This window comes from Nipponia nippon, unplaced genomic scaffold (assembly GCF_047370975.1).
Source record: "Nipponia nippon isolate SJK-2023a ecotype South Korea unplaced genomic scaffold, ASM4737097v1 scaffold_9, whole genome shotgun sequence".
Lineage (NCBI taxonomy): Eukaryota > Metazoa > Chordata > Aves > Pelecaniformes > Threskiornithidae > Nipponia > Nipponia nippon.
Genome location: NW_028262413.1, coordinates 10,360,075 through 10,373,378, shown reverse-complemented (window position 1 = coordinate 10,373,378; position 13,304 = coordinate 10,360,075). Strand labels below are relative to the sequence as shown.

The following is a 13,304-nucleotide window of genomic DNA, read 5'->3' as shown; positions in this document are numbered from 1 at the left end:
TGGGGAAGGGAAGTAAATTCAGTCATTCACTGAACAGATTTCAGGATGAACCCCCTCCCTCTCCAGTTCTAACTTCATTCATCATGGTAAAAATTATGATGAGTAGAAACATTGAAGGTGAAAATTTATTAGCGATTGTGTTGTTTTCTTATATCAAAAGCAGTTAAAGCTGCATATAAACATTGGCTTCATTCATTTTTTTTTTAATATATGGTATAATTAGTGAGAAATATTAGTGGAAGTGCTTGCTATGCAGTCCATCAACACATGCCTGTCAGAGTTTAGGATCTGGGCCAAAATTTCTTGCCAGTCCTGTGATAGATTTATAATAAGCCTATAGAAGGCTTTACAGTCAGCTGGGTCACTAATTCATGAAGTTAAAACGTATGCAATGAGGTTAAAAATTCACTATTGATAAAATGCCCCACCAGGGATTGCACCATTAGCTTTGTTACTGCAACAGCAAAAAAAAGTAAACCCAAGCTCCTGTGAATTACCAGTCCATCATCATAAATCAGAAGAGAAGCACTTGCACAGGTTCATGATGTCATCTGAAGCCCCAAATATATTTATAGCCTTGTGTACTATTTCCTGTTTCCCTATGACAAAAATAAACAGTCTCTAAATCCCCTGTATCCTTACGCCTGAGCTCAGAAAATGTAACGGGCACGAAGCTATGAGAGCACCCATGATATATTAGTCTAGAGCAGGTTGCTTTGGGTCGGCTGTGGGGCCCGCTCTCCCTCTGGCCTCTCCTACATGGATGAGAGCAGTTCCCATGGAGTTTGCTTCATCTGCTGCACTCACTGTGGGGACAGTCCCACACCCCCACTTCCTACTTTGCCTCCCTAACCCTGGGAGAGAGAAAGAAGGGAGACTTAAGCCTCCAAGCCCTAAGCCGGGAGTGGGTGGCCTGGCAAGCATAGCAGAGGTGGAGGAGCTCAGCACCCATGTGGGGTCCTGGGCTTGCCACTGTGAGGACCTTGGGCATCTTGTCCACCAAGAAGGATAAGCCACAGAGGTTGGAGCTTGGGGGTGCAATTTCCTCTCTCCTCCTTTGCTGATGATTTGGGAATCTCATCTAAGGTTTCTGGGGTGTTTGGGCATGGATGATGCCCCACATTTCATCACAGACCTCCCAGCTCTCAGATTTTCTGTACTTACCTGAAACAGGAACTGCTGTGTTTGCCAGTGATCCTTTTCCCCTCTTCTCAGATGAAACTTTCTCTCTTAGCAATTTGTTTTTCTTGTGGCTTCCTTTCCAGAAATGAGACAGGGAGTAACACAAACAGTGCACCATCCCACGTAACCTCCCCCTGCAAGGAAGCACACTTGCTTCTATTTGCCCCCAAAGCAGCAATTCCTGAAATCAATGACTGTCACTAAGTGGCTGGGGGTGATACATGTGCCAAACCACATTTATTTACAGTGTCCCTCTGCAATGTTGCTTTGTTTTTCCACCAAGACAGCTGCACCAGCTCCCTGCCCCTCCCGGCGCTTCCCAGGGTGACGCTGAGCAGTGAGGACCATCCAGGAAAGCTGCTGGCCCCGTGCATGTGTCACACCATGCAGAGATACTCCTGGCATCCCCTCCCATTGCTGCTGGCAGACAAATTATGTCCTTTAGACTGGCAAGAAAAAGCATTTTGTTTTTCTTTTTACTTTTTCTTTTTTGAAACATGGCCATCGAAACCTGGGGTTTGGGTTTCATTTTACTATGAGTCTTTTCAAACCAAGTGAGTTCAGTTCAAGCCTTTATACTTACAAGTTATCATCCATCAGGTCTGATGTAGCTCTGCCTGCTTCATCTGAGGACTGAATGGACATGGCACACAGCTCTTCCAGTGATGTGCATGTGATATAATAAATAGACAGGTAGCGACAGCGGTGCATGGGATAACGAATGGCAGGGAGATCAGCCAGGCGTTCCTTTGGTTCTTTTGCTGCACTAATATACGAAGATGCCTCATGGTGAAATTAAAAAGTTATATGACCTAAACTGCTAGAGTTTTCCACACAGTTCACCATTAACCTTTGGGACTCCTTGCCACAGGGGTGTGAGGCCAAGGGCCACTGCCAGGATGGACTGGGGACAAATGCCACTGGCAAGTAGAGCCACAGGCTCCCTTGTGCTTTGCTTGTAAGATGTGTATGAGCCCTACATAGGGTGATAGCCCCTAACCAGTTGCTCCAGACAGCTCTGTGGCATGATCCATATTGCTGCAGTCCCTGTCCAACAGAACAGAGCACCTCATCCTCCTGTCTGTCCCCTGCCAAAAAGAGACTTAGAGCACTTATATGGCACTTTGTTAAAGCTAATTTCAAAAGACTGCTAGAAAACTCCTAGAGCTTTAAAGTTGCTGGGAGAGGGGAACCTCAATCCATCCCACTCCTACCAGTTTCATGCCAGTGCCAGCAACAGATGCCCAGAGCATGGAGAAGGATCACAGGTCAGCAGGAGAGCACCTGAAGAGCAGCACAAGGGAATTCCAGCCACTACAGCCAATAAGTCAGCTTCATCAGGGGCTCAATTTAAATGCCTCTATGCAAACACACGCAGCATGGGGAATAAACAAGAGGAGTTAGAGATGTGCACGCATCTGCAGAGCTATGGAGATGCGGTGGGATGGCTCTTATGACTGGAGTGTTGGAATGGAAGGATACAGGCTCTTTAGGAAGGACAGGCAGGGGAGATGAGGAGGGGTTCTTGCCCTCTATGTCAATGACCAGCTGGAGTGCATGGAGCTCCACCTGGGGATGGGTGAGGAACCAACCGAGATCTTATGGGTCAGGATTAACGGGAGGGCAGGGACAGGTGACATTATAGTGGGGGTCTGCTACAGGCCACCTGACCAGGAAGACCAAGCGAATGAGGCCCTCTGTAGACAGATAGGAGCATCCCAACAAAGAGGAAGTCAGGCAAAAACACCAGGAGACCTGCATGGATGAACAAGGAACTCCTGGACAAACTCAAACACAAAAAGGAAGCCTACAGAGTGTGGAAGCAAGGACAGGTAGCCTGGGAGGAATACAGAGAAAGTGTCCGAGCAGCCAGGGATCAGGTTAGGAAAGCTAAAGTCCTGATAGAATTAAATCTGGCCAGGGATGTCAAGGGCAACAAGAAAAGCTTCTGTAGGTACATTGGTGATAAAAGGAAGACGAGGGAAAATGTGGGCCCTCTCCAGAAGGAAACAGGAGGCCTGGTTACCTGGGGTATGGAGAAGGCTGAGGTACTCAATGACTTTTTGCCTGAGTCTTCACTGGGAAGCGCTCAAGCCACACCGCCCAAGTTGCAGAAGGCAAAGGCAGGGACTGGGAGGATGAAGAACCTCCCACTGTAGGAGAAGATCAGGTTCGAGACCATCTAAGGAACATGAAGGTGCATAAGTCCATGGGACCTGATGAAATGCATCCACAGGTCCTGAGGGAACTGGCAGATGAAGTTGCTAAGCCACTATCCATCATACTTGAGAAGCTGCGGCAGTCTGGTGAAGTTCCCACTGACTGGAAAAGGGGAAACTTAACTGCCATTTTTAAAAAGGGAAAAAAGGAAGACCCAGGGAACTACAGGCCAGTCAGTCTCACCTCTGTGCCTGGCAGGATCATGGAGCAGATCCTCCTGGAGACTATGCTAAGGCACATGGAAAATAAGGAGGTGATTGGTGACAACCAACATGGCTTCACTAAGGGCAAATTGTGCCTGACAAATTTGGTGGCCTTCTACAACAGGACTGCAGCATTGGTGGATAAGGAAGAGCAACTCATGTCATCCACCTGGACTTGTGCAAAACATTTGACACTGTCCCGCATGATACTCTTGTCTCTAAATTGGAGAGATATGGATTTGATGGATGGACCACTCAATTGGATATGGAATTGGCTGGATGGTGGCACTCAAAGAGTTGTGGTCAATGGCTCAATGTCCAAGTAGAGACCAGTGATGAGTGGTGTTCCTCAGGAGTCAGTATTGGGACTGGCACTGTTTAACATCTTTGTCGGTAACACAGACAGTGGGATTGAGTGCACTCTCAGCAGGTTTGCCCATGACACCAAGCTGTGTGGTGCAGTCAACACACCGGAAGGAAGGGATGCCATCCAAAGGGACCTTGACAGGCTTGAGAGGTGGGCCCGTGTGAACTTCGTGAAGTTCAACAAGGCCAAGTGCAAGGTCCTGCACATGGGGCGGGGCAATCCCAAGCACAAATACAGGCTGGGCAGAGAATGGATTGAGAGCAGCCCTGAGGAGAAAGACTTGGGGGTGTTGGCCAATGAGAAGCTCAGGATGACCTCACAACGTGTGCTTGCAGACCAGAAAGCCAACTGTATCCTGGGCTGCATCAAAAGCACAGTGACCAGCAGGTCGAGGGAGATGATTCTCCACCTCTACTCTGCTCTTGTGGGACCCCATCTGGAGTACTGCATTCAGCTCTGGGGTCCCCAACATTAGAAGGACATGGACCAATTGGAACAGGTCCAGAGGAAGGCCTTGAAGATGATCAGAGGGCTGGAGCACCTCTCTTATGAAGACAGGCTGAGAGAGTTGGGGCTGTTCAGTCTGGAGAAGAGAAGGCTCTGGGGAGACCTTGTAGCAGCCTTCCAGTACCCAAAAGGGGCCTACAGGAAAGCTGGAGAGGTTTGTTTTTTTTTTTTTTTTACAAGGGTGTGTAGTGACAGGACAAGGGGTAATGGGTTTAAACTGAAAAAGGTAGATTTAGATTAGCTGTAAGGAAGAAATTCTTCACTCTGAGGGTGGTGAGGCACTGGAACAGGTTGTCCAGAGAAGCTGTGGATGCCCCATCCCTGGAAGTGCTCAAGGCCAGGTTGGATGGGGCTTTGAGCAACCTGGTGTAGTGGAAGGTGTCCCTGACCATGGCAGGGGGGTTGGAACTTTAAGATCCCTTCCAACCCAAACCATTTTATGATTCTATGATTCTGTTCTCTGGGGCTGCAAGACCCTGGTTTGTGCCTGAGCCAATGAAGAAAAGTAGGAGTCAGGGGACCTACTGTAAATGCCAGTCTTGGTATCACTGCTCCTTGCTATTAACCAGGAGGATCTGGGACTGGCATCAGTGGAAAGTAAGTGATTTACTTTGTGCTTTCATGAATTTAGACACTGTAGTCAGCCACCTGAATCACCCAATTTAAAAAAAAAAAATAGAAATTTCATTTGAGTATTGAGACTATCTCTGTCTTTAATACAAACATGGGTGAACAATCCAAGTCTTCTACTGCAACAGTCATGGCAAGCCCCAGCTTCCCCAATTACGGAAGAAAGTTGCTACTTCAGGATACTATTTAAAAGTGGTACTTTGTGGGGATTTACGTCTAGCTGCCTCTGCCTACCACTGAATAGCCTGAGCTTTCTTTATTATGATATGTCTTTTAATTCACTTCAGTGGATGATTTCTACATGTTAAAAACACAGACATTTATGGATATCTGAAACTGAACACAGGCTTTTAGAAGGCAGTCACAAAGTTTGACCCTCTGCCCATCTCTAATTGTAATTTAAATTATTTTTACATTCTCATTTAACAGTAATCATAAATAATATCAGTTGTACATAATGTATTTTTAAAGCCTATTTGGCTCCACTTATTTGTTCCAATCTCTCAACCTACTACTGTTCCATGCAGCAACGAACTATAAAAGAAAAAAAAAAGTGCTAACCATTTTTTTTATGCTGGTCTAGCATAATCTTTATTTCTTTAGACACTTTGTGCAAACATTAAATTGATAAAAGACGTAATGTAGATGGACTCACAGCTGAACTGAAGGTAATTGCATAAAAATGAAATGAAGACCTATAATTGTACACTGCTTTAGCCTCTATCACACTGTTTTCTGGAAGCAAGGATCTCACTTGTCATAGCAAGTTGCTTGTTACGGTGATTGCATGAAGACTTGATCTAGCTGTACAAAACAAGTATAACATTACTTAAAGGGAGCTTTTCAAACTAAGAGTCTGACACTAAAATGTACTGTATTTTCAAAGATGTAGTATGCTTTAACAAACAGAAGAGTCCTTGAATGACAGCTTTTGTTACCCTTTTGTTTGATGGTGCTGTATTGAAAAATTCAGGTTATGTCTATGCCTTTCTATTTCTGGTTTTGATTTCTCTTCAACAGCACTTCAAGAACAAAAATTGACTCTAAGCATGAATAGTAGAAGTTGGTGGATACAGTAACTGTTAGTCTGGCATTTACTGATTACTTCTGTCTAATTTTTTTTCAGTCTCATTTGTTGAATGCTTAAATGCATTCTGTGAGCCATTGTATTGTTGCGGAAATGGGGAATTCAACAGATATATTGCGATTTAAAATTTATCCGGTTTAGATTTTTGGGCCAATTTTGAAAGTGGAAAATGGTAGCAATTGTCATTCTTGCCTAGGCCTTTCAATCTGATCCGTGTGTATTCAACTACTCAGCCTGTGTGTAGCTCTCAGCCTGGACAAACAAGATCCATTTGTGAGATTGGCACCTGAATAATAGGTGGGGCATGTGTCATTTGGACTCTCAAATCAATTATTATCCAATAAATCCAATGCATAAGCAGGACATTGCTTCCTCCAGAGCTCTGCTACTCCAAATAGCACAACTGTTCCTGGGGACAATATGTTATTGAATGAAAGTGCAGGAAAAATTGTGATATATCACTGATGTATAAACACTGGAAAACAGTGGTTACTGTACATGTAAGTACATCCAAAATGCATGAATTTTCACATTTTGGACTCAAGAGGCTGGCCAAGAAGTCAGAGGGGGGAAAACTAAACTAAACAAAACTACATTTACTTACTCTGGGTGGAAAACCATCAACAAATTACCACAGGTGGGCAAAAGCAGACGTGCTTTCCCCATTATGCTAGTTTCCTACTACCAAGTGTACAACCTGCAGGCGAGCACCACTGTGCTTTGCACTGCTGGTTCACACCCGGAGGAGCCACCGCCTCCCCTGCCCTTCCCAAGTCTCGCCTGTGGCTTTCCTTCATCATAACACTCACAAAACCTGACAGTTATAGGTTTCTGAGACTCCTTTCTGTGCCACTGCTGTCTTACTGTCTCCTTTCCTCCACTTCTCTCTATCCCACTGGTTGCTCCCTGCCTAAGGCCAACCTGTAAACTCTCTGGGACAGGGAAAATCCACATGTCCTTCATAGTAGACTTTGTCATTATTACAAGCTCAAAATCAAGCCAAAACATCTGACAACACACATTTTTAAAAGAGTGATTTGAAGTTAAAATGAAAATAGTAGCTTAGTATTTCTTTTTTTGCTCTCAGGGTCTTACTCTGCTAACCTCTACCCGCCTTTTCTGCTTCTGCATGTTTCCCCACTTGAAAAGGATCTAAAATGACATGAATTACAACTATGAGTAAAAACTTAAACGAATTGCTCACTCATTCTGTAAGTAAATAGAATCATAGAAATCACAGAAAAATTAAGCTTGGAAGGGACTTCTAGAAGCCACCTCATCTGGCCTCCACCTCAGACCAGGGCTAACTCTACAGTAAAATCAGGTTGCTGGGGTCCATGCCCAGCTGAGCTCTCCACACTTCCCCAGCCTCACTGGGGGCTGCCCCAGTGCTTTACACCTCCCATGATGAAGAATTTGTCCCATATGAAGTCTCAATTGCCCTTGCTGTAGCCTGTGACAGTGGCCTCTTGTCCTTTCACCTCTGTGCACTACTGGGATGAGTTGGCGTCTGGCTTCTCCATTGCTCTGGTTATGAAGTGGAAAACAGCATCTAGCACTGTTTTTTGTCTTCTCTTCTCCAGGTCAACCAAGCCTAACTCCTTCACCATCTCCTCACACTTCAGGAGCTCCAGACCCTTCACCACCTTGGTGGCTTTCACTGGGCTTGCTCCAGATACCAGTTAGTCCTCAAACCCTTGCTTCCCTCCACTTCAAGCCCAATGGTCCCAGTTTTTTACCCGCCTTGCAATCCACCCACCCTAACCCCATTTCCTCCTTTTGGCTACAAGGATACTGCAGTCTCATCAAGGTTTCACTGCCCATCAACCTTTTCTTGGCTCTTATTTAATATATGTCAGGGGTCAAAAGTACCTGAAAAATAAGAGATATGCAGGGTTTCTCTTCTGGCTCCTTGCAGCAAAGTGCAGATTAGCTGCTTTAGAGCACTTACTGTTCCTCTCAGAAAGTAATGTTTGCAAAACTGAGGTGTTTGTAAAGATTGATTATCTGTATGTAGCTCAAGAGCAAGCATAACACAAGATTTAAGTAAGATAAAAAGTGAGGCTGTGCTTGATGTGAGGTGCAGGAGTTAATCAGTTGTAGATAAGAACTGATGAGGTTTTATCATCCCAGCCATAGAGAGAATGACTGTGTTTTTTGGCCTCTTGATCACGTCAGAGAGTAAGTGAAACTATATATCAACCCATGTTTATCTGTGCCTGAGAAGTTCTTCAAGAATAAATTGAGCTCAGAACTCTTCTTAACCTTTCCCCTAGTTGGGGCTTAAAATTAAGCTCTCCCTCTGGTTTTTGAGCTGCCTCTCTGGCACGCTGACAGCATGTGAAGTATCCCATCTTCTAGTTGACTTCCAGGCCAACAACACAAGAGTGGATGAAGTTATGAAATAATGAATCTGGATGTAAAACAGAGACCATCTGGCTTTCTTTGCTACAAGATTATGAGCCATGGCGAGCTGGCACATCTGCATCTAGGTGCCACCTACACACACATTGTTGGCTGTAAATTTAGGGAAACAGAGCTGCCGTTGAAAATTAACAAGATAATTGTTTTGCCTTCTTTTATATCACAAATTGAAGTTAGGGTATCGCACTCGAAATAGGTGTTGACTGAGGCAATAGTTCTCTCTCCTAACCTGATCCCACCCAGTGGAAGTGAATTATCACTTAGCCTCTAAGTCCACTGGGTCTAAGGGAAAACCTTAGAATGCAAGTTCACAAATACTTATACCATGAATAAACTTTACTTGCATAAAGAGACTGAAATCATTAGGTAAGTAGGGTTAGGCCTTGGCAGTAAACAACTGTAGGCCTGGATATTCTGCATATGTTATTCTTTCAGATCTTTGTCTTTGTATCACAAACAAGTCTTTTTTTTTGCTAATCCCACCAGATAACCAGCTTACAAATGAAAAACATACAGATGAAAAGCCTGTGAAAAGTATTGTTATGAGTTCTGTCACAGAATTCAGCATCACAGACGCTTCATCAAAGGGTACCAAAAATGAGAAGAAATTGTCAGATGCGAGCACATCATCCATTGCTTCCCTGGAGAAATGCAGAGAATTCACTTACATTGAAGATGATGCATCAGTACATCAGAGAGACAGTGACGGTATGTTTTATAAAACGGATCACATTTAAACTGATTTCTAAATAATGCCCATTGCACAAGCACTATGTGTATCTAACTTGAAATAAATGCTTGCATACTGAACAGGAGGTTCAAGACCATAGCCAAAAACAGCATTAAGTTGCCCTGCAGACATTTTTGTGATAGATGAGAATCTGTAGAAGACAATCTTAAATTGTCAGTGATATTGAAGTCATAGAAGAGGGGCTTAGAGCCTATGGTGCACAGAGCATTTCTACGTTTGTAATGAGTGTTTGCACAGAGGTACTAGTGTCAGTATCAGATAAACAGAGTATCTCACACAGACCCACTTCTCCCCGGTAGCAAAGGTTGTTGCTTTTTGCCTTTGGTACTGCAGCAGCTGCTGTGGTTGCTGAATAGATGCTGCGTTTGTTGGTCTGCACATTACTTCTATGGTCTTGTGTGTACAGTTCTTCTATGGACTGTTACATCCAAAGCTGCCATTCTGCTGACCCACCACCAAACACTCTGTCTACTGCCTACACGGCAAAACTCATGTGGGGCAGGATGAGGAGCTCTCTTCATACTCTGCCATGCTTCTGCAGGAAACTGTCTTTGATGACCAGGCCAGGTGGATATACGTGGATAGGATTTTGGTTAGTTCAGCATGCTCTGCGTCTCGAAAAAGCATATTTGAAAACAAAGTGCTATGAAAAGTAGTTACCAAAATTGCAGCAGAAGCCCAATAGTTCAGTGCATTTTTGCAAATGAACACTGCTAAAACATAACTTGCTCTGGGACTATTAATCAGAGCTGTCTTACCTTTTCAGAAAAGGAGCTGATCCTTTTTATGGCATAAAAGCACAAGTAAAAGAGCCAGATACCTTCATTATTTTCTGTAAGAGTTTCCAAGGCAATAGTATAACCAAGAGTTAAGGAATAGAATGGGTTGTGAACACTTATTATAGACCAAGGGGCATGACTGCTGCTAATCTAAATAATATAACACCTCTGATTTTAGTGGAAGTATGCTGAGAACCAGCTATTTCTGGTTATTCTGATGGATATGAAAAAAAGTGCTTCTGTGAAGCATTTTTGAAGTTTCTTATGTGTGCCTTTTGCAATAACGGATTAGTGTGCTATATCCAACGAAATTGGGATTATCACATGTATCATATTACCAATCCCTGAATTAAGAACTTCTAAATACAGATGAACACAATAAACCACAATGCTCTCCAGGAGCCATTACCATCTCCATTTTATCACTGATCCTGTAATAAAAGGGATGGCTCCAATACATCTATTAGAATGCATGTAATTTCTATGAAGGATCTGAAATATTTATTTCATTCTGGGGACTCATCCTCTGGTCCAGACACTCACTATTTTCTGAGTTTGCTGACTATCTGATCAGACCCCTCAACCATTACTGGCTCACAGGTGTGTATCATGTGATGCAAATAACAGATTTCATACTCCTTAAAAAAGCTAAAAGTGAAGGAAATTAATAAAAAAAACAATCTGTGCTCAATTAATAATGTTAAGGGCTGGATGGAAGCCAAGAAAACCAAAGGAAACCAGATTTGTGGTTGTCACTGCGTACTCTGCTCACTCTACTCTGACAAGTTGCTGCTTATTCCACACACACAAGGCCAAATCCTGTTTGCTGGTGCATGGAAAACCTTTGAAGGCAGAATGATAGCTGAGGAAATTGGCAGTTATTTTGTTCCCTGTGCTCAGAGAGAGGCAGATCCAAAGCTCATGGGTCTCACCAGGGGTGACCATCGTGGCCTCTGTGAGCTTTGGACCAGGTTTGTTCACAGCGTCATCTGCTTGAGCAGAGGGTGAGCTGACAACCACCAAACAAAAGCAGGAAAATTTAGAGATAAGGCAGGCTACAAAAACTATTAGAAGGTCTTCTTTTGTGGTAATTAATCCACTAACGTAGAGAATGAGAGCTGAGGTTGTGGTTCTCACCGAGATAAATGCAGTAATGCCGTTTCGCAAACAGCAGGGAAAACAGAAGAGAAAACAGGAGATTGCATCTTCTTTTATACAGTTTGTGGCTAATTTATTTTCAAATATATAAATGAATGCATAGGAATGGATGTTTAATTGCTAATATCTATTATTTATATACATTACCCCACTTAAAACAGGACAAAAAAGCCTCACACATGCAGATTTTTCGAAATGTGTTACATCCATTATCACAGTTCATGGTGTGTGCTCTGATGGGAATTTAAAAGCATCTTTACTGCACATCACAGACACTGTGCTGAAACATTACTTTATTATTAAAATCTTGTGCTTTTTGTGTGCTCTCTTTCCTGGATGAAGCCCTAAGAATCATATCTATTCTCTCAAGATTACATAAGCACCATTATGGTTAACACGTTCAGGAAAAAAACTGTTATTAGAAAACAGATGTTTAGAGAGAAAAAAAATTGGAAGATCCTTAATTGATATATAATTTTGAATTTCATCTCTCACATCTATGTATAGGAAGGAAATTTCATAAACATAAGATATCTAAAAAGAATAGTCTTAATTACACCATGGACTACTGGATAAAATGATTACATTTTCTACACTGTAAATTTCATACAATTAAATGCAGCGGTGTCACCTTATAAAACGTTTCAATTTTATAATTATTTCAGTTCATTTAATTAGAAAAAAATATAAGCATGAATTTACTAGGTATCACCAAAATCTAGTCATTCTTATTCAACAGAACTGACTTAGAAGTTAGTTGTGCTTGTCTGAACTTAAATAGATCTTGACATATTTAAACAAGTATTAAAATTGATAACATTGGTGATGATATGCTACTTAGAAAGAAGTTCAATCACATGCTATTTATTCTTGGTTTAACTGCCTTTTTTTTTTTATAAAGAAGCTGGAATGATTTTTTTATTTTGTTTTTCATCAAGAAAGCTTTCTTAAAAAGAAAAAAAAAAAAAAAGCATAATTCTGGAAACTTCCTGGCAGTGAACTTTATGTTACGTGAGATAGAAAATGCCACAACAGAACCAATGCAGTTGAATGAGTTCACAGTTAGTCATCCTAGGGCAAGAAATGTGGTTATAACCATATGCTTTCCTGAAAGAACCAATGAAAAGGCATTCATATTGTTGAAAGCATTTTTCCTTTCCAAAAACAAGGAGGGAAAAAAAAAATTGAAAGGTCTGGGTCTTTGCGCTCCAACTGGATTCACACAGTCAGAATCTCACACCTGCTCCGAGCCCTGCTGCACTGGGATGCAGTCTCCCCAGATGCTGTAGTTTGAACGGTGGGGAGGTAATGAGTTGATTTTTGAGGGGAACAAATATAACACAAAGTGACCAAGTTTTCAGGAATATTCACTGGCTCCAGACACACATCCTAGCTGATAGTATTTTCCAAACTTTTATCTCCTTTCAGAAATTAACAAGTCTGTGAAAGAAAAGGTGACAAACCCGTTTCAGCGGGGAAGTGGAAGGACGCTGGGCTGAGAACAGATCAGCACGCTGCCCTCTGTAAATGCTGTTCTCCAGACTTGCTTTCCCCCCTGTCTTTGGTTAGGCAATCTAGCTGTCATTAAACATTTTTACTGAAACAGACTACTTACAGAAACCACACTATAAGCAGATGATGAATCTGTATGCTTCTTTTCCCCTGTGTGTGTGCATTTGGTCTTCTTCATAAGATCATCTCAGTCCTTATCCTGACACCATATCATGAGCCAGGAACACACTATCCCATGCATCCAGACTGACCACATAGAAAAGCAAGAACTAGACCCGGAGAGTCTGAGGGCCTGATCCACTCTCCACAAAAGCTTTGGGTATTTGCACACTGACCTCCAGCAAGGACTGATTCAGACCATAACAGACTTACAGCCCAGAAAGGAATCATTTAAATAAGAAGGATTCAGTTCTGAACTCTGTATGCAGGCAAAAAATACCCCTGAAAGTTTTTTTGGGTTTTTTTGTTGATTTTTTTTTTCCTT

At 42.6% G+C, this 13,304-nt stretch overlaps 1 protein-coding gene across 1 annotated transcript in view; it reads left to right on the top strand.

Annotated features, from left to right (window-relative positions):
* MDFIC2 (MyoD family inhibitor domain containing 2) overlaps window positions 1-13,304 on the top strand; it is a 49,094-nt gene that overhangs the window by 34,974 nt on the left and 816 nt on the right. The window contains exons 4-5 of the mRNA XM_087744335.1: window positions 1,466-1,530; window positions 9,103-9,328. Coding sequence (XP_087600461.1) covers window positions 1,466-1,530; window positions 9,103-9,328 — 291 coding nt within the window. The remainder of the gene's footprint in view (window positions 1-1,465; window positions 1,531-9,102; window positions 9,329-13,304) is intronic.